Source organism: Artemia franciscana, chromosome 6 (assembly GCF_032884065.1).
Source record: "Artemia franciscana chromosome 6, ASM3288406v1, whole genome shotgun sequence".
Taxonomy (NCBI): Eukaryota; Metazoa; Arthropoda; class Branchiopoda; order Anostraca; family Artemiidae; genus Artemia; species Artemia franciscana.
In genome coordinates, this window is record NC_088868.1 from 31,676,190 (window position 1) to 31,698,241 (window position 22,052).

Here is a 22,052-nt window from a genome sequence, read left to right on the forward strand (position 1 = left end):
TACTGATAATTTTACTCATTTCATTTATAGTACAAGCATTAACTATTTTTAACCGTCTGAACTATTTTGGAAGGCCGCTTGATTCTTTTCCGAGCATCATCGCTAAGTTTCGCTCCCTTGCTAGAAAAATATTCCCATAAATAATTCGCAACATCCTTTGGGGTAGTCAAAGTCCCCCCTGATTGTAATTTATTAATAACTTCTATTTTACCCTTTTGACCCAGGAGTGAATTTACCGTTTTCCATGTTTTTTTTTTCATATGACATTTATGTTTCATAAACTTATTTTGTAAATACATTTTTTTCAGCTTTCCGTTTCAATCCGTTTAAAGTATTCCGGTAATTTTCAAACTGCTGAAAATTAATGACAGATGGTTTATCTAGGTATGTTTTATACAGTTCATGTTTTCGACTTATAGACTTTAGAATACCCTGTGTAATCCATGGTTTCTTTGGGAATTTCGTTCTCTCCTTTTAAGTCTTCTAAGAGGACACGTCTCATTCAGTATCTATAGTTGAAAGAGGTGCAGGAACTGGATGACATTGCAACAAAAGTATCATACGCAACCGACAGGTTATCTTCTTCAGAAACTGGAGTAAAATCTGCATCATCCATTTCTTTCTCAATTTTTTTTTTTAATTATCTTTTCTTAATTCACGAGAAAATGTTTTATTTATGTGACCAACCTTATCTATAACCCTGTAAGATTTTTTTTTTTACTAAAATGAAAAAGATGGTAGGATCCATCCGTAAGTAAAACGTCAGCATATGAGCTTTCAAGCAGCTTTCCATCCACAAATATATCATCGATCAGCGTCGCAGACTTATCAGTTACATATGTAGGCATAGTTACCAAGGGGTATTGGAATGATGGAATCATCGAATTAAGAAAATCTAGATGGCTTGTAGTTTTAAGAAGGTCAATATTGAAATCACCCATTACTACTTTATATTTATGATCATTATTAAATTTCTCAATTAAATTCTTTATCTCCTCAATAAAAACTTCCTCATTAAATGACGGTGTCTTATAAACTAAACCAACAACTACATTTTTATCAGATTTATCTTCTATTTCAATAAAGAGAGTCTCGAGCCTTCCTTCAATCCATAGCAAGAGATCCTCCCTCACCTAATACGAAACTCCTTCCTTTATCAACAAAGCCAGACCGCCTCCCTCCATAGCCTGTCGTTGTTTTCTTTCACTAACATATCCTGGAAACTGGAAATACCTCAGAAAAATTATCCCTATACGACATAAACGTCTCACATAGTCCTATTACTAACGGTGTTTCTTGCATTTCACTTTATATGTTGCGGAGTGTAGGGTACGATGTCCTAAGGTCTTGGCAATTCCAAAATGTAAAAATAATATCCTCTTTGACCGACCATTTCTTCAGCGACTGAATATCTACAAAATTACTAGCTTTCATTGCTTGGGTATTATTTCCTTCCCTTGAATTATCATTTGATATAGGGGTGTATAATAATTGGTCAACAGACAGCCGATTACTTTCTAGATCTGAAAGCCCTTTGGTCATACTATTCATGATAACAGTTTAAAACACTGAATAGTGAGAATTTTTTTCTCACTAACGAAACAACGAAACAAACGAAACTATTTTTGACACGAAATTAACGAAACAAAACAGGCGATCCCAAATAAATGAAAAAACTGAGGATTTACTCAACGTGTCAGTACTGATCACTGATCAGATCATGTGGTGACTTAATTTTCAAGATGACTGTACTGTTTTCTGGTTCAGCTAATACACGGCCGCCATCAGTCCATACATTCCTAACTCCCCATTCCATTTGTCACGTGCCAGGTTCAGTAGTTGCTCGCGTTTTGGTGTTAAATAATGGGATATAAATACTTTCGATCGGGCCAGCTTTTTTTCTCATGAACACGCACTTTGCGTAATCAGACGGATAAAAAGTGACAAGGACGGGCGGGAGAACATTCTCCGCTGAACTAACTCGATTACGTCAGCGTTCAGTTGACTTGATGTTACTATCCAGCGCACGGATCTTAGTAATGAAAGTAATCTTAGTAATTCTGATCTTAGTAAGATCTTGATCTTACTAAGTAAGATCTGATCTTATTCTAGATCTTAGTAAGCTCTGGGACGCTACTGGGCAGTGTTTTTCTACCTTTCTGAGACAGTCCATGGATTAAAAGAACGTTGGATCTTCTTTCCTGTTTCAAATCGTCGTTGCGGTATTCTAGAGTTTCGACGCGATTTTCTAGCGCCGTTATTTGAGCTTGATCATCTTTTCAATATTTGTAAGTTTCGAGCTGTAATCAAGAGTTATCGCATCATAGATTTTGGTGACAGTAGTGTTAATTGCTTTTTCACTGATAACGCTTTTGTCTCCTGAACATTTCTCAATCACCTGTTTGTGAAGATTTTGACGAAGATTAACTTTCAATTTGGCAATTTCACTCTGCGCATTTACTAGGGTAGACGAGAGTGAAGATTCATTGCTTGTCGAAGCAGCACCAGTGATTCCTATTATTTCTTGATACACACCCGGAAATGTAGCCAGTTTAGTAAAAGCACCTTGAACTCCTGTTTTTTGAAGCTTTGGCGAAATTCTCTTCGAATGGCAAAAATCCCTCACTCAGTGATGCTTTTTTGTGTGATCCGTAGCAAAATACTTGATAAGATTTTCCCTTCTTCGATGTAGTTATACCGACTATTCGAAAAGGCCACAAAGGTAGCCGTAGAATTTGCCAAATCGAGCGCCATTTCCTGGCGCTCGATAATGTCTAATTTCGTGACACAAATCCGCCAAACAGGTTTTTACACAGCAAGCGTCTATTGACACAAGTAATCTAGTCCATAAATAATAATCCAATTGTTTTACTTTTTTGAAACTTCTATATTCCCTGAAGGTCACAGAGTTAATTTACATTCAAGGTACTGAAGTAATACAAATAGTTCAAACCGTTGATTGTGATAAAAGGCTGTAAAATATCCAAATAATAATCCTTTGTGAAATACTGGCTAAACAATATACACTAGTTTTGATCTTAACAGGTCAAAGGCAGATGAAAGACTGAACCTAAATTTAAACCTGATGATGACAGGCACACGTCCTGTCTAAATTAGTGTTTCAACAAAATCACGACTTGACATCCATAGCTTAGGTAAGCTTATTACCATCTACCATTATCATACATAACTTGCAACGCCTGCCCCCGCGCTATGGGGGGATTTTGTTGACCCCTGAGTTTTTATTATCTGATATTTGAACTATTTTTAAACAAATGGCTATCTCAAAATTTTTAATCGGATGGGTTTAGGGGAAAAGGGCGTGAAGGGAGTGGGTCTGATTGCCCTCTGATCTCTTTTGACTTTTAAAAAGTGAAATAGAACTTTAATTTCCAATCAAATGAGCCCTCTCTGAAGTTTATACGATCATCCCTTCTATATTAACTACATATGCCCCCAGGGTATAATTTACAAAGCCTGCCCCCGGGTCCTGGGGGGTTTTGTCGATCCTGGAGTTTTTGTTGTATGATCTTTGAACTAATTTTAACCAAATAACTATCTAAAATTTTTGTCTTAACTAATTTGGGAAAAAAGGTCGTGGGAGACCAGTAGCCTTCTTATCTCTTTTGACTCTTAAAAAGTGAACTAGAACTTTCAGATTTGAATCAAATGAGTCTCTCTGAAGTTTAAACGAACATCTTTTCTATAAGAACCATATATGCCCCTTGGGCATAACTTACAACGCCTGCTCCCGGGCTCTGGCGGGCTCTGTCGACCCCAGAGTTTTTATTATATGATGTTTGAACTATTTTTAACAAAATGGTTATCTCAAATTTTTATTGGATGTATTTGGAGAAAAAAAGACGGTGGGGGGGCTACTTGCCTCTGATATCTTTTAATCTTTAAAAGTAAACTACAACTTTAAGTTTCCAATTGAATGACCCCTCTCTGAAGTTTACACGAACATCCTCTCTATAAGAGCTGTATATGTCCCTAGGGTATTACTTACAACGCCTGCCTCTGGGTCCTGGGGTTTTTTGTCGACCCCGGAGTTTTTGTTATCTGCTGTTTGAACTATTTTAACTAAATGCCTATCTTAAAATTTTCATCGGACGTGTTTTGGGAAAAAAGGGAATGGGGGAGACTATTTGCCCTCTGATCTCTTTTGACTCTTGAAATTGAGCTATAAATTTCAATTTCCATCCAATCAGCCCTCTCTGAAGTTTATGTGAGCGTCCAATCTATAAGAACCATATAAGCCCCCGGGGCACAACTTGCAACGCCTGCTCTCGGGCCCTGGGGGGTTGTGTCGACCCTGGAGTTTTTGTTGTGTGATCTTTGAACTATTAAAAAAATGGCTATCTAAAAATTTTGATCGGATGTATTTGGTAAAAAAGGGTGTGAGGGGGGGGGGCTAGTGGCCCTCCGATCACTTTTGACTCTTAATAAGGGCATTAGATTTCCAATCGAAAGAGCCCTCTCTAAAGTTTATGCGACGACCCCTTCCATATGAAGTGTCTCTGGGGAAAACAATAATAAAATATTTGAGCAGTATGGCCTTTATTGTAGGCAACGCCATAGCGTTGCGTCTGAATGAGATATAGGTACTTGCACATCTTACTAAATGTAGAGTTTGATTGGAGAAAGAAACAGATGCCCCAGGTCCATTAAATGTTAGCTATTGGCCAATGATAACAATGCTCTGTGGCATTACTTGTGGCAAAAGCAATAGCGATGATAAGTCTCTAGTATTTATATTTTTTATCGCAGAAAAGTTTCAGAAATCCCCTTAAAGGAGCTTAAAACCATATTTTCGGGTTATGTGTATTATACTAATGGAAAGGGGATATATATGAAATAAACGTATTGATCTATTAAATATGTATTTTTGAAAGTCTGAATATCAACCTGACAAAATATTGAGACTTTGTCTAACGGTGTGTAGGGCCTTTTAATGGCGCTTGGTATTTACCAAGTGACATATAGCGATCGCAAATTCTGTCCGTCTGTCGGTTTGTCGGTCCCGTTTTTGCTAGTTTAGGCAGTTCCAGATAAGCTAGGACGATAAAATTTGGCTGGCGTATCAGAGACCAGGCCAGATTAAATTAGAAATTGTCATTTCCCCGATTCAACCATCTGGGGGGGGAGTGGGGACGGTTAATTTGAAAAAAAAGAAAAACTGAGGTATTTTTAACTTAAGAACAGGTGACCAGATCCTAATGAAATTTGATATTTAGAAGGAACTCATGTCTCAGAGCTCTTATTTTAAATCCCGACCAGATCTGGTGACATTGAAGGGAGTTGGAGGGGGAAACCGAAAATCTTGGAAAACGCTTAGAGCGGAGAGATCGGGATGGAACTTGGTGGGTACAATAAGCCAATGTCGTAGATCCGTGGTCTGGACTGGATCTGCTCTCTTTGGGGGAGTTAGGGGGTCCAGTGCTATTAGCGAGTTTGGTGCTTCTGGACGTGCTAGGACGATGAAAATTGGTAGACTTGTCAGGGACCTGCACAAATTAACTTTATAAAGTCATTTTACCCAATTTGACCGTCTAGGGGGCTGAAGGGAGATGAAAAATTTGAAAAAATGAGGTATTTTTAACTTACGAGTGGGTGATCGGATCTTAGTGAATTTTGATATTTACAAGGACCTCATGTCTCAGAGCTCTTATTTTAAATTCCGACCGGCATTAAGCCTTTAATTTTCCTTTTAAATCAATCTATTGATTCTTACAATTTTGCTAGAGCTCATGCCATATGAGTTCTTGGCTCTTCTGACCTCGTCACAAGTGCCATATGCACTCCTAGCTCTTCTTAGATCATGCCATGGACCAGTTTGGGGATGTATGTAGGGATCAATCCTAGGGAGGTCGCCATATGTGGGTGAAGGACATAAGAAAGAAAAATAAATATGTAATTTTAGTGGAAATCATGGGATAAACTTTTTCACGTAAAATTCTGGAACTGTGGGTGAGGGTGTGGTTATATAAGGTACCTCTTTAGCATTTTCAGTCGCCAGGTCACTACTCTTCGGTGAATTACTTAGGCAAAATGATTGTACTTCAGAGATTATTATTATGTTTTTATTAGATTATTATATTATATTATAATTAGATTAATATATTATTATATTCAGTGACTGATACGTCGAATGAAACTTTTTAGTAAACTTGTCTGTTTCCAAGTTCCCAGTTGAAGATAATTCGAGTTTGAAATTAATTGCACTTTGAAAAAGCTAATTATCAAATGGGTCAAATTCAAGCATAAACGAAAGGAATTACCTTTAGGGCTAGAGGAATTGGGACACAACTTAGAAAAAAAATATGCGAAATTAAATAAAAAACATGAGAGGCTTAAGAAATTGTTAAGAATCTCAAAATCTGATGGAAGGGTGGGCCTGAACGTTAGGTGTGTTTCTGTTCACGTTGAAAATTTCTGGAGTATTATTGAGCTTAAACTATGAATGCTAGACTATGATTTTTTTTTTTTACTTTTTTTACTTTTTTTTTTCACCATTTTTTTTTTACTTTTTTGCCAAAACACTTTTTAATGTTGTTGGATTTCCCCGTATTTCACTGATTATTTATAGTAAATTGTCAAGTTTTTCTCGAAAATGTCTAAGCTTTAGTTCAATTTTCAATCTCTTTTTAGGAGCCTCTCAAACTTAGCATTTAACATCTTGCCATTTATTGTGGCCATAGGACTTTCTGTACTGGCGGTGATTGATGTTTCTGACTACCGAATGTGTAAACGTCGTGGAGACTGCCAAGGTAAGAACCACTTTTCCTTCAAGGAGGCGTGATGGCCAGGCAAAGCTTCTTATGTGTCCTACCTATTTAAAGTAATGTGGAGGTTTAATCTTTTTCATATGAAACACTCAAAATAATTGAAACGATATCAAATTATTTAAAAAGGAAATGAAAAAACCCGTAACTGAGGAGCTGAAGAATTGTTCTTCTGAGTGTCACTGAGACTTAACACTGTGAGTCACAGAGTCAGAGCCGAAATATTCGGGCTTTTATCATTAGATTATAAAACAGGTATTCAGGTTTTTATTTCTTTCAAAGTTCACTTACCGTTCTCGCGTTTTTAGTACATTTTATTTATATGTGAAAAGGTAATGTTGTGTAAAAAAAACGTTTATCGATCCCAAATACGCAAAATTGTTTTGTTTTAAATGTACCAATGAAAATTTATTAGCATAAGAATATTCGCGTAACTTTAGAAAGACAGAAAAGATCCTCTAAAACTAAGGAGAACTTAAGAATTACTCCGTCCAACTAAGCATGCTTGAGAATTCCTCTGAAAATAGCTAACAAGTTATTACCCAGTTTCAAGGAACAGACAAACTTTGATCAAAATTTTTATCTTGAAAACGAATAAACTTTGTCAAAACGAAAAATTAAAATTACCTAAGTAACTAAATTAAAAAATACGAAAAATGGAATTCAAAAATTATAAATTGGATTATCAAAAGTAAAAAATGGACATCTTATTTCAGATTGGAGGAATAGACTTGGTGGCCAACATCTTGATGTTTTTTTTTGTAAATCTTTAATTATTTTGTAAATCTGTGTCAATCTTTAATTTTTTATCGAACTTGAGTTTTCTAACTTGTTTTTTGCACTTGTTTTTCCTTATGAGAAATCTTTTTCTATATCTAATAAGGACTTGATCTTCTGATACATCTTTGGAAGAGAAATTAGTACTTCATCTTATTGAATTTCAGTCGCCCTCCCTAAAGGCGGAGTATCTTGGCCACGTTTTGGCCACCAAGATACTGGGAACATCTTGGCTCCACTTTGGCTCCCAAGATACTGGGGACATCTTGGCTCCACTTTGTCCTCCAAGATACTGGGAAAATCTTGGCTCCACGTTGGCTCCCAAGATACTGGGAACATATTGGCTCCAGTATGGCTCCCAAGATACTGGGAACATCTTGGCTCCACTTTCGCCCCCAAGATACTGGGAGCATCTTTGCTCCACTTTGGCTCCCAAGATACTGGGAACATCTTTGCTGTCGAGGATAAAAACACATTTCCTGTGAATGCAAGCTCTAAGCAGTTAAAACTTGTTTGTTTATATGAAGATTATTAAAAGTTTTACATTTCAAGCAGTGATAAAAAATGAGACGGATATTTGTTTGTCAGCTGGTAGTCGATTGGTAGCAGTCGATGGCAGTTCATATTTTTTTAGATTTTGTGCAAATCGCAGATATTGGCGAATAGCTCACTTTATTGTTGTTAGGTATGAAATTTTAATCCTTTTAATGTTTGGTCTTTTATTTAATTGTTTTGCGGTTTTTTTCATTGGTTTTGTTGTACTTTCCCGCGCTTGTTTTTTAGTTTTAGCTTTTTCCTTGATAATATTATTTTGTTTGCGCTGAAGAAGAGAAGCGGTTGTTCTCTCGAAATATTCGCTTTCTGTGTTTTCTTCAGTATTTTCATTTGGCCTTTAGAAACTCCATTTTTAATCGTTTTCTTTCTTTATGTTAAGGAGACCTGAAACCATACCCCAGAATAAATGAAAGATTTTGAATAAATGTCTCTTTTGGTTTAATTGAATAACACTTTTTGGGGGCGCGTAAGTTGGTGGGGCTTCGCGCCCCCCAAGCCCCCCTGCGCGCGTAAGTCGTTACGTGCCATATTAGGTACGCGCCATTGTAGTTGTGTCCCTGTGTACCACCTATAAATATAAATAGATTTATATATGTGTTTTGAACTACGTAAAACTTGCGAATATACAACATTCTTGGCTTTCCCATTGTCTGTGCATATACAAAGCCTTATGTACTTATAATGACGTCATATGCAAACGCTCTTTTTAAAAACAAACAAACATGCATACACACAACTCGTTTTTATATAGATAGATAGATAGATAGATACAATATAAATTAACTGCGTAAAACTTGCGAATATATAACATTCTTCGCTGTCGAATTGTCGCTGCATATAAATAGATTGTCAGGTTTACCGACCCTCTAACATGCAACGTACAATTGTCCATGGGAAAAACAATCAGTATTAAGATCTATACCCCATTTTTCTAATGATTGACCTTGAGCTTTGTTGATGGTGATTGCAAATGATAATCGAATTGGGAATTGCAATCTTTTAAATTGAAAAGGCAGATCCGTTGGAATCATGGGAATGCGAGGAATAAGAACAGCCTCACCCTCAAAAGGCCCTGTCAAGATTGGGGCCTCTATTACGTTTTCCATTGTTTTTTTTTACGCCGAGTCGCGTGCCATTGCAAAGCTTTGGTGGATTGATATTTCTTAACAGTATTATTGGTACGCCTATTTTTAGTTGTAGCACGTGTGGTGGAAACCCTGAAAGATCCACGGAATTTAAAAATTGAGATGGATAATTAACCGCCTCATTTGGTTCCAAAACTGTGTCGACTGACTTGTAAAGGACTGCCTGGTCGCGAATCTTGGTTAAAACAATATTGTTGATTTCGTGGACGTCTATATTTTTGGGTGCAAGAATCGCTCTTTCACTTAGCCATTTTTTATTTTTATAATTGTTTAGAATATTCGGAAATACTTTTTCAATCAATTCATTTTTGGACGTCACTAAATTACAGAAATCAGCAGGTAGTTATATACGTCCTGAAATTGAGTCTACTGGGAGCTTTCCGTTTCCAATGGCCAGCAATTGATCTGAGAATGTTTGACCAGAGTCACCGTTTTGCAATCGGACACGTATATTTGTAGTTAATTTTAATGTTTTTACGTGTGCCCATAAATTAGAATTTTTCAGGCAAGTATTCATTTCGTCTGCAGGGGTTGATCTAGGTATTATAGGTAATGTTTGCCTGAAATCTCCCGCAGGCAATATTAATGTGCTGCCAAAGGGTTTCGAATTCCCTCGCAAATCTTTCAAACATTGATCCAGAGCCTCGAGCGATTTTTTGTGTGCCATCGTGCACTCGTCCCAAATAATAAGTTTGCATTGCTGCAATACTTTACCCATCCCAGATGATTTGGAAATATTGCACGTGGGAGTTTCTGTAGAATGCAAATTCAGAGGCAATTTCAAAGTGGAATGAGCAGTTCTTCCACCAGGCAGCAACGTTGCGGCTATTCCGGACGATGCCATTGCCAACGCTATATCATTTTTTTGATCGAATTGATGCCAGAATCAGTTTTATCACAAACGTCTTACCAGTACTTCCTGGCGCATCCAAAAAGAAAATTTCTCCAACGTTGTTATCGACACAATGCATTATCGTATTATAAATGTCTTTTTGTTCTGACGTTAACTTGGAAATGTTATTTTGTACATACGACAATAGATCACTCGTGCTGTAACTTTGTTCACGATCCAATTCTAAACATGTCGAAACAGCAGCGGTACGATTAGGTGAAGGCATTCCCAAATCCTGAAGAGGTTTGTTTGCCATACATACGCACAAATCTTCTATAATAACTAAAGTGTAGTTATAAATTTCTGATGTAAAATCAAAAGTCATATCTGACGTCTCTAACCGTTTTCGATGGAGTATATCTTCGGACATTTTCGATTTATATTTTCCCCATAACTCTGTAGGAGCTGAAGGAGAGCAAGTTGTTAGAATTATTCCAAACAATGCACGAATTTGACTTGGAGTTGACGTTTTGCACGCGTCATTGATGCAGTTATCTCAGTGTTGGTCATTCTCCAATAAATTCAGAGCTTGGCATGCACTACGGTAAGTGTCATGTATAGTACTGTTTACAGTTCTCAAATACTCAAAGGACGTCGCACCGGGTAAATTCACCAAAAGCAGGCGTAGAAAGAAGCATTCATGTTGATTGGGGTGAACGGTGTAGACTCTTCCTATCGTGGTATCTTTGAAGATGGTAGGTTGGCCGTCGACTGACTTACCCTGTTTTCGACGTTCAAATACTTTATTTTTAGTATTCCACGTGTAATACGAAGGCACTTCAGTATACAGCAGTTTTTTTGCAAAAGAATCATTTTTGCATACCGAAAAGAAAGCAGTTAACTTTGTATCCAGTGGATTCAGGGCTCTTTGTTGCACGTTGGATTCCGAAAAATAAACACGTTGACCATTCTGTAAATGTACCGCTAAGTGAACAACAGCTGGACTACGTTCATGTATCGGAAATGAAAGAATTCGCCAAACAGCTTCATTACTGCTTATGTATGTTCCAGCCTGATATTGTATGATTTCGTCGATATCTTTGATTTCGTACTGCAAGCCAAAAACTGCCATGTCACTGCCTTTGATGACGTATTTACATATGTATTTGATTGCCTTTACGGAGTTACAGTATTCAACGTTTATGTGTGCATTAAATGTTTTTGATAATAATGGGGAATATGGAACAACCCATTGGTTATCTACTTCGATGGTGGTACCGTTACGCTTCTTTATTATTGCTGTTTTACCGCCATCTTCAGTAGATCTTCTTCTATATTCTGGGTAACCATCAGTGCCCGTAATTGTGTTGGGTACTAAAAGTCGAGGATATTGCTTTGTGCACCTTCCTTTGGCCATGCATGGTGAATTTTCGTTCAGTGCACCGCAAGGTCCATGTATCATATTTTTTACAACAATATCATATAACCCCTTATCGACATTTTTATCAGGTATTTCAGTGGAAATCGCATCATCAATTTCGTTAGAAGTAATTTTATAATGTAGCCAGATTAGTATATGTGCGTGTGGCAATCCTCGTTTTTGCCATTCCACTGAATACGTCCAGCATCGCACTGACCCAAACACTTCAAGTTTTACTATGTAGTTTATCAGTGATTTCAACTTTTGCCGGAAGACACGGGCCGTGATGTCATGTCTATGAACCGCCGATTGTCCTTGAAGTAAAAGCTGCTGTATCTCGTCCCAAGATTGATTACATGTAAACGTAATAAATAAATCTTGACGACCATAGAGACGAACATACGCAATAGCATCTTGAGCATATTCATGCATATGACGGGGACTGCCAGCATATGACGAAGGTAAAATCGTTAATCTTCTAATGTTTGTGGTATTGCCGTCATTTACAACTGCATCTCGCAAATGAATGTATTGTTCAGAGCGGAGCTTGGTCTGATTCAGACGGATAAATAGCAAACGTTTTGATTTAATTTTTGCATACATATCAACGACGTATTGGTGAAACAATTGACGGCATTTCTATATATATAAAAATAAGTTGTCTGTGTGTGTGTCTGTCGAGTGACGTCATGTTTGTGTGTCGACTGACGTCATGTTTGTCGACTGACTTCATTTTAAGGGTTGAGCTGTATGCGTCATGAAGTCGTTTGTCGACTGACGTCATGTTTGTCAACTGATGAAATTACATACCGGGACACCGGGACACAAATGACGACCGGGACACAGGGAATATAAATGACGACCGGGAACCTCAAAGAGAAATTACAGACTGGGAAACCCGGACACAAATCACGACCGGGACACAGGGAATATAAATGACGACCGGGACACAGGGGCACAACTACAACGGGGACGCCGGGGGCACAGACGGGATATATAAATGACGACCGGGACACAGGGATTGTTCGAATAGATATTACAGACCGGGACACCGGGACACAAATGACGACCGGGACACCGGGACACAGGGAATATAAATGACGACCGGGACACTCAAAGAGAAATTACAAACTGGGACACCGGAAAACAAATAACGACCGGGACACAGGGAATATAAATGACGACCGGGACACAGGGACACATCATTAGAATAATGAGGTATAGATCTGAATACGGATTGTTTTTCCCATGGACAATTATATGTTGCATGTTCAAGAGTCAGTAAACCTGACAATCTATTTATATGCATAGACAATGGGACAGCGAAGAATGTTGTATATTCGCATGTTTTACGTAGTTATAAACATATATATATATATATATATATATATATATATATATATATATATATATATATATATATATATATATATATATATATATATATATATATATATATATATATATATATATATGTTTTTAACTACGTAAAACTTGCGAATATACAACATTCTTTGCTGTCCCATCGTCTCTGCATATAAATAGATTGTCAGGTTTACCGACTCTTGAACATGCAACGCATAATGGTCCATGGGAAAACAATCCGTATTCAGATCTATACCTCATGATTCTATTGATTGCCCTTGAGCTTTGTTGATGGTGATTGCTAATCGACCATTTCCTTTGTTGCCGTCGTCATTTATATATCCCCCTGTGCCCCCCGGCGTCCCCGTTGTAGTTGTGTCCCTGTGTCCGGGTCGTCATTTATATTCCCTGTGTCCCCGTCGTCATTTGTGTCCCGGTGTCCCAGTCTGTGATTTCTATTTGAGTGTCCCGGGCGTCATTTATATTCGTCAGGATATTGTAGGGCATCGTAGCATCGATGAGTTTAAGCAATTCTTGTCAACTGATTGTTTCGCCTATAAAGAATATTATCTCGAGGTAAGAACTGATCACCGACCACAACGATTGCCACTTTGTTGATAGTTGCGTATCAGGAGGCATCAATTCGATTGCTGTTTTTGAGCAGAAGCACTAAATTATTATTTTTGAGGAAAAGATGATATATATAAATATATATATATATTTTCTTTTTAGTTTTTTTGTAGTTTTTACCTTTTTTAGTTTTTTTCTTCTTTTGTATTAATGCTAAAGCCAAGGTTCAAACCTGGAGCCTCTCGGACCTAGAACCTGAAACATAACGCTTTACCAACTCAGCTACTTCGGCGTGAATACATTCGTTTTGAGCAGCTTCCTCGTGTGTTGCCATTGTTGTCCTGGTCGTCATTTATATTGCCTGTGTCCCGGTCGTCATTTGTGTCCCGGTATCCCAGTCTGTAATTTCTCCTTGAGTGTCCCGGTCGTTATTTATATTCCCTCTGTCCCGGTCGTCATTTGTGTCCCGGTCTGTAATTTCTCTTTGAGTGTTTTTTCTTTTTAGTATTTTTTATTTTTTTACCTTTTTTCTTTTTTCAGTTTTCTTTTTCTTCTTTATTTTTCAGCTTCACTTTGAAATACATATCGCCGAACCTTTGTTTTTTTAACTAAAATCTGGTAGGCATTGATGACCTTATCCAAGTCAAGATCCCAAACCCAATCATCATCGCTATCATTTTCAGTTTTGATATGTTTTGACTCTCGCTGTCCAGGTGGATCTTCATCTAACTGCGCGGTTTTGCGTTCTTTAGCCTCAAGCCTGTTTCCTTGCTGTTCTTTTGATTCCTCGGCACGCTTTCTTTTCTGACTTTCTCTATCAGCAGCAAGTTTTTTGGCATAGACTCTAGCGCCACCCCAACACCTAGTTGGTGGGGGCGCTTCGCATCCCCCCAAGCCCCCCCGCGCGCGTAAGTCGTTACGCGCCATATTAGTTACGCGCCATTGTAGTTGTGTCCCTATGTCCCACCTGTGAATATAGATAGATATATATATATATGTTTTTAACTACGTAAAACTTGCGAATATACAACATTCTTTGCTGTCCCATTGTCAGTGCATATAAATAGATTGTTAGGTTTCCGTATTCAGATCTATACCTCATGATTGTAAGGATTGTAAGGATGTTGATGGTGATTGCTAATCGACCATTCCCTGTGTCGCTGTGGTCATTTATATATCCCCCTGTGCCCCCGGCGTCCCCTTTGTAGTTGTGTCCCTGTGTCCCGGTCGTCATTTGTGTCCCAGTGTCCCAGTCTGTGATTTCTCTTTGAGTGTCCCGGGCGTCATTTATAATACTTGTGTCCCGGTGTCCCGGTCGTCATTTATATCCCCCTTTGCCCCCCGGCGTCCCCGTTGTAGTTGTGTCCCTGTGTCCCGGTCGTCATTTATATTCCCTGTGTCTCGGTCGTCATTTGTATCCCGGTGTTCCGGTCTGTATATACATTCGTTTTTTTAGTTTTGTTTTTCTCCTTTATTTTTCATTTTTTTCCTTTTTTATTTTTTTTTTCTTTTTTAGTTTTTTTTAGTTTTTTAGCTTTTTTAGTTTTTTTATTAGTTTTTAGTTTTTTTTTCTTTTTAGTTTTTTTGTAGTTTTTACCTTTTTTTTTAGTTTTTTTAGTTTTTTTTACTTATGTCCTGGTCGTCATTTATACTCCCTGTGTCCCGGTCGTCATTTGTGTCCCGGTGCTTTGTTGATGGTGATTGCTAATCGAACATTCCTTTTGTCCCGGTCGCTTTCTCTTTGAGTGTCGTCATTTATATTCCCTATGTGCCGGTGTCCCGGTCGTCATTTGTGTCCCGATGTCCCGGTCTGTAATTTCGTCAGTTGAAAACATGACGTCAGCCGACACAGAAACATGACGTCACCTGATCCACAGACAGACAGACAACTTATTTTTATATATATAGATATATATATATATATATATATATATATATATATATATATATATATATATATATATATATATATATATATATATATATATATATATATATATATATATCTATTCACAGGTGGGACACAGGGACACAACTACAATGGCGCGTAATGACTTACGCGCGCGGGGGGGCTTGGGGGGCGCGAAGCGCCCCACCAACTAGGTGTTGGGGTGGCGCGAAGCGCCATCCCAACAGCTAGTTAAAATATAATTGTCTTCATCCTGCCGAATCATTAGTCTATAGGAATAATAATGCATTGCACTGCATTTCTTATTCATTTCTTTGTTAGTGGCTGGATTTATCAATTTAATATTAAAGTGATAGCCGTCGGCTCCATCCCAAAAATGATAGGATATTGTAGGGCTTCGTAGCATCGATGAGTTTCAGCAATTCTTACCAACTGAGCGTTTCGCTCATGAAGAATAATATCTCGAGGTAAAAACTGATCACTGACCATAACGATTGCCACTTCGTCGATAGTTGGAGCATTGTATCTACGCACATCGCCAGGAGGGGTTTGTCAGCGGAAATAACAATTTTATGCGTATCATTAGGCACCAAATCGATGGCTGTTTTGAACAGACGCACTAAATTATCATTTTCGTTGAAAAGATGATGCAATTGGGAAACGATTGTCCTTTCAACGTCGGGAGAAATTTTGCAACGTGCATTCAATTCAGAATTTCTATCACTGATGAAGCACAATTGTAAAAATCTATGATTCTTGCCTGAGAATGGTAGTAGGGACCCTGCTCTATGATAAATTTGCCCTTTTACTTTGAAAGTAGGCATAAATTGATCTGGATTTTTGATTTGGGCACCAAACGACGTCATTTGGAAACATGTTATATTTTCTGATCTGTGATAAAAAACTCTTAGATTCTGATGTAGTTCCAGTAAGCAAAGTCTTCAATGGCTCTTGTGGTGCAGCCAGTAGAGGAAGTTTAAATTTTCCTGAGGCTCAACACATTCCCGTTGTTTCACCATTAAATTTCAAGGCCTTGCAATACGGTTGTTTTACGGTTTGTTACGCCCTGGTTGTTTTGGCAATAGTGTCGAGAACGAGGTAAATAGCTCTATGTTCAGCTGTTATACCTGAAAATCCTTCTGGGAGTCTTTGTTTAGCGATAAGGTTTGAAGGAATAGCCTTAAATTAAAGAATAAACATTAAAATAAAATAGTCTTTCATTAAATTTTAAAATAAATAGTAGTAAGTAAGTAAGTATGATGGTACTAGACCATTAAGGCTAAAACCGGGGTGCTGGTCTCCGTTTTTGTCCCTTCAGCCAGGAAGCGGAATGAGGGGTCGGGGGCCAGCCATCTTGTGCTTTGGCACACCCTTCCTGCTTACCTCCCCCCGATTTCTCCAGGTACCCATTTAGAGCTGGGTCGACTCTGGTTGAGCTTACAGAGTCACGCCATTGACCCACGCCCCAAGCTAAATAAGTGGCTACGCCAGGGGTTGAATCCGTGCTTTTTGGACAAAGAATTCTCAAACCAGCACGCCAACCACTTAGCCATGACGGATAAAATAAATAAATAAACATAAAAAGAAAAATAATAATTAATTAATTTTAATTATTAAGATAATTAAACTAAATGAAAATAAATATTAAGTTAATAAAAAATATTAAAATAAATATAAATATAGACATTTAATTGATTATTAAACATTGAAATATATATTAAAATAAAAGAAAATTATAAAATTAAATATTACTAATAAATAAACATAAAAGCGTAGTAAATACTTAAAAAATAATAAATAACATTGAATAAATAAAGTAATAACAACAGACATTGCGCTTCTGTTGTTTTCTAGGGAGGCGTCATTAAAAATGTGAGCGCCATTTTGATAGTCATCATGGGTAGCTGCATAAACAAGAGCGTCAATGAGGGGTGCAGCATCACCTCTATAATATCCTTTATAAAACTATCTTTGATGTCCAATTTTTCCGACAGCTGTGGGGGTCTGCTCGTGCAGTTTTATCTTTTCTAGGGTACGTCTCAACATTAAACTTTGATGCCCAGAAGTTTAAAAATTTTTCTTTGGCTGTGACGCTGGAAGTGACTGCCCGTTTTTGGCTTGTAAGAATTCCACTTAACAATCGTATCCTTGTTTTTATAAAAGAAAAATAAAAAAACAACAAGTGGATGAATTCTCCTTTAGACAAGTAATGACCCAGTTGGCGTGCTTTATTTTTTTATTTTGTTTCAAAGCAGGGTGATGGATTCCACGATTAATGTTTGTAAAAAAAAAAAGAACCAGGTGATATTCATTTTGAAATCTTGTACAAGGATAAATTTATTAGCATCGACGTATACATAACACAGGTCAAATTTGCTAAGTAGAAGGAAATATGAAATCATATATTCCAAATGAAATGAAACCAATTTGAAACGGAACCACGTGAAAATTAATTTTTAACTGGTCTTGCAATCCTGCTACAACCATTAAAAATAGAAATATGGTATAAGACCATATTGAAAAGATTCAGCATTATTGAAACCCTAGCCAAAGAAATGAAGAATATAATGAAAATTACTGTGTTGCCAAATCAGTATTTGTGACATTTTGACAAATGTTTACAAAAATATTGCCTTAATAGGTATATAACTATTTTTAAAATTCTACTTTTCTGTTTATTCTACTTAGGCTATTCTACTGTTTTATTCTACTGTTCTATTCTATTTGTTTTATTCTACTTAGGCTATTCTGTGGTAGCGCACTGGATTGATCTCTGTTTAGTCAAACAGGGTCTATGGAATGATCCAGGCTGTTCTAACGTTGGGTAACAGGCAATCTGTCCCTGTACAAAAGACCCGACGACTGAAACACAGACAATTTTGAAGTTGTGTCCCGTTAATAGTCAAGGAGGATCTTTATCTTTTATCCTCACTAGTAGTGTCTTTTGTGAGGAACCCCAGGCTGCATCCATGGGCCCGTGTGCAGGATTTTGGCTCGTGCACAGAGGGCTCAACTTCGGAAATAGAAAGTTAGCAAATCACGTGGATAATATAAGAAATTGTGGGAAAAAGCAAAATAAAAGTTTGATTTTTGGACACTGGCTGTCCCTGAGCACCTCCCTTTGCAGTTTATACTAGGCTGTAAAATACTTCGACCCTTCTCGACTGTTATTTTTCATTTACACATTGCGTATATAGACTAATAGATGGATAGAATACAAATAAAAATCTTCCGTGAAAATTTAATACTTCAGCCATTGGAGAGCAGAATTCGATGTGTCAGCTTAATACATAGTACAAATAATAATTGATCCGCACAGAGTAACACAAACATCTTCAGACAAGAACAAGACAAATATAAAAAAAGACAAAAAAATATATAAGAAAGAAAAAAAGAAATTCTTAAATAAAAAAAAAATGATTTTGGGAGACACTGGCTCTCCCTGAGAATTTGGCTGCGTAACCTGGATTATGCTATGAAATATCTTGAGCTTTAATGAGTAGTAGTTTTCAATAATACATTGAATAGATTGATTGAAAGGTCTATTTATTAATGCAACACCCTTTATTAGTGGATCCCTTGTCTGAGAGGACGCGGGTTCGAATCCCGGTGTACCCAATTCTTCAGTTTGGAACGGGGGTCAGTGGCGTGACTCTGTCATCTTAGCCAGAGTCGACCCAGCTCTAAATGGGTACCTGGAGAAATCTGGGGAAGGTAAACAGGAAGGGTGTGCGAAAGCACAGGATGGCTGGCCCCCAACCCCCCAATGCACTTCCTGGCTGAAGGGCCAAGAAACGGAGATCAGCACCGCCGGTACGGACTGTAAAGTCTAATGCCGTATCCTTTACCTTTTTTACCTTTTAATGCAACACCAATAGTCACTATTAAATTACTACTCCAGTCAACGCAGAGCAGATCTCTTTGTCTCAGCTTAATACATACCACAAGGCTTTATTCTTAATACGCAACACTGAGTAGCACAAACATCTTCAGATAAAAATCAGACTAATAAAGAAAAACAATATAAGAAAAGAAAAATGGACGGTCCTAAATAAAAACTAAAAAAAAAAAAATTCTTGAGCAACCTGCAACAGCTTACGAAATAATTTGGCTCCTCTTGAGTAGTCTCAGTTTCACATTGGATAAAGGATGCAAGTTTTTTTTTCTGCTGGAAAACTAATGTTTTTGATTTTCCTTTTTTTTAGATGAAAACTCAGCTGCGTTCTTTTTAATCTACAGTGGTTTTCTTGTTGTCGCCTTTATTCAGCTTATAATTTCTTTTATCGGGATGATATTAATGTTCTTCGTTTTGTGTACCTGCTGCAAGAAGGTAACATCATTAATATTTTTCCTTTTCTCGTTGTCTTTTTTTATCTTTATTTCTTTATCATGTTTTCTTTATTTTTGTTTTCATGTTTTTAATTTCATTATTATTGCTAGTAAGTAAAAATATTGTATGATCGACACAACTGTATTCTTGACACGAATGGGTTATTTGTTGAGGACCTTTTTCGTTTTTTATTTTCTTTTCAAAAGGGGCATTGAATGAAACCGAAAATTTTTCAGTGGAGAACCTTTAGCTCCAGTGAGCAAACTAGGAACATCTCTTCATTTAAGAGGATGCGCGCCTTAAAAATAATTTTGTGAGCCTTAACGCCGGCTGACCCTCTCAAGGACAAAGTGTCCGTTAGCAAATTGTCCCAGGGGACTAGTTACCACTGAAAACTATTTAGACTTTATGATTTTCTTACGAATATTGATTAAAAAAGACAGTGAAACTGCTGGTAAGGTTTTCAATCAAATTAGGTAGTGCTACAGAGAACCCCCAAAGGTGCAAAATTAGTCAAATGACATTCTTTTCAGCTGATTTTTGACGTTTCCCTAGCAGGTATGGCAGAACATTTTTAGATTTTTAGAATTTTAGAAAATTCTTCTCCGTTTAATCGAAAAAAACCAATTGATATCTGTATCTCATGCACAAAACGAGAGAAGCTGAATGGTTTTTCTAAGATTTCTGGGAAAGTGGCTCTCAGCTTTTGGTCTTCTGTCGTTTGCTCGGTTCTCTTATCCAAACTCTACAAGCTATGGCAACACTGGCTAATCAGTTCTAGATAGTTTGGCGCGGAGGGTGCATTTGTGGTGAAAGTGGAACTTGTAGCCACTTTCTGTTTACTTGTCCTGTTTATTTCTTACAACGTTTTGGTATGGAACTAGAACTCCATTCTTTAGGAATCAATTTCCCATTTTGTCCTATTTCAGTAATTTCTGATAAAGTATTAAGGAAATGCTTGAACGGATTTTTGTATTCGACTAGAAGACTGGTTTGATGTTAATATTTGATATTTATATCTGATTGTTGTCTTTAATTGTAGCATTTATTAGTTTCATTTATTCTATTGTTTTTTTTCTTCCTTTGTAGTGTTAGTTTGTAGACATTTAGCAGTGAAACACTTGTAAAGGTTTAGTCACTTAATAAAAATCATCATCATCATCACCACACGAGCTAAAAATGTTTATAGTGGGTGAAATTGGGTGATACTTTAAGGCTTATAGCCCAAAGTTTAAGGTATCGAAGCCCCTAAATAAAGGTAATGTTTGCGCTTTGATGAATCGATAACTTTAATGAGTAACGATCCACCAATACAATATCGCTAAGTATCAATATTTACAGCATTTTATCAAGTATGAGTAACATTAGTTAGGTTAAACAGCATGAGTAACTTGCGAGAGTGGAAACTGGTGCTATTGTGGACAAAAATCACCAAGGCCATCTAGCATTTGGCGTTTCTTGGCATTCTTTAATTTAAAAATAAAGAATAATTAGTGTAATTGGCAAAATTAATGTAGCTTTAAGTGTCTAATCTCAGTTTCTGGTAAAAACACAATTATGAAGCTTAAAAAAAAGAAAAGAAAAACAAACAAAAAATGCGAAACGCTAGATGGCGCAAGTGATTTTTTTTCTCAACAGTAGCTGCAGTTTCCACTCTAGTAGTTTAATAATACTGTTTGAGTTATCCTATAGTATGTGCTAACTTATTTTTAAAGTATTAGTAAACTATACAGAGGCATAGTTTTTCATGCATCCTTTAGCTGAAAATGGTGCCATTGTAGCGGATATTAAAGATTATAGTACAAAGGGTATATAACTTTTTTATATTAATTTTCTATAGTTCACTATGATTTTAATTGAATATTAAGTAAAATATTGCCGAAAAAGTGCGTATCTACACCTTTTTTTTACATTTACTGAGTTTTATTTTACATAACATTTTTGTTTGTTGCTTGTTTTCTATTTTATTAGCCTTGTATGCCTTCTGTAAAATGCTTGCTAACTTTTTGCTATTACTTTTTTTAGCAATAATTTTTTTTAAATCTATTTGTAATCTATTTCTTATTCTATTTATTCTTTTTAGCATTATTTGTTTAAGATGTATTTTTATTTTACTCGAGAACATGTGCAAGAAGTCTCAATTTTTCTTTGGGTTGGTCCAAGACGGCAGAAAAACCAAAATTTCCCTGTTCAGTTAAATGTCCGTTTTTTGAGGCATACTTTACAATTTTGTGACATCAAGAAAGTGGAAAAAACTGAAATTTTTTTTTAGGCTTTATGTTGTTGTTAAAGAAAAGCTACTTGCATAAGGAAAACCTTTTTCAGGCGTCAAGATGCTTAAGAATAAAAATTGCGATATGTAAA

General features: G+C 36.8%; 1 protein-coding gene across 4 annotated transcripts in view; it reads left to right on the forward strand.

The window, feature by feature from the left end:
- Positions 1–22,052, forward strand: part of LOC136028317 (uncharacterized) — a 79,431-nt gene that overhangs the window by 53,327 nt on the left and 4,052 nt on the right. For all 4 annotated transcript variants that reach the window (XM_065706083.1, XM_065706082.1, XM_065706084.1 and 1 more), the window contains exons 7-8: positions 6,652–6,770; positions 19,564–19,688. In XM_065706083.1, coding sequence (XP_065562155.1) covers positions 6,652–6,770; positions 19,564–19,688 — 244 coding nt within the window. The remainder of the gene's footprint in view (positions 1–6,651; positions 6,771–19,563; positions 19,689–22,052) is intronic.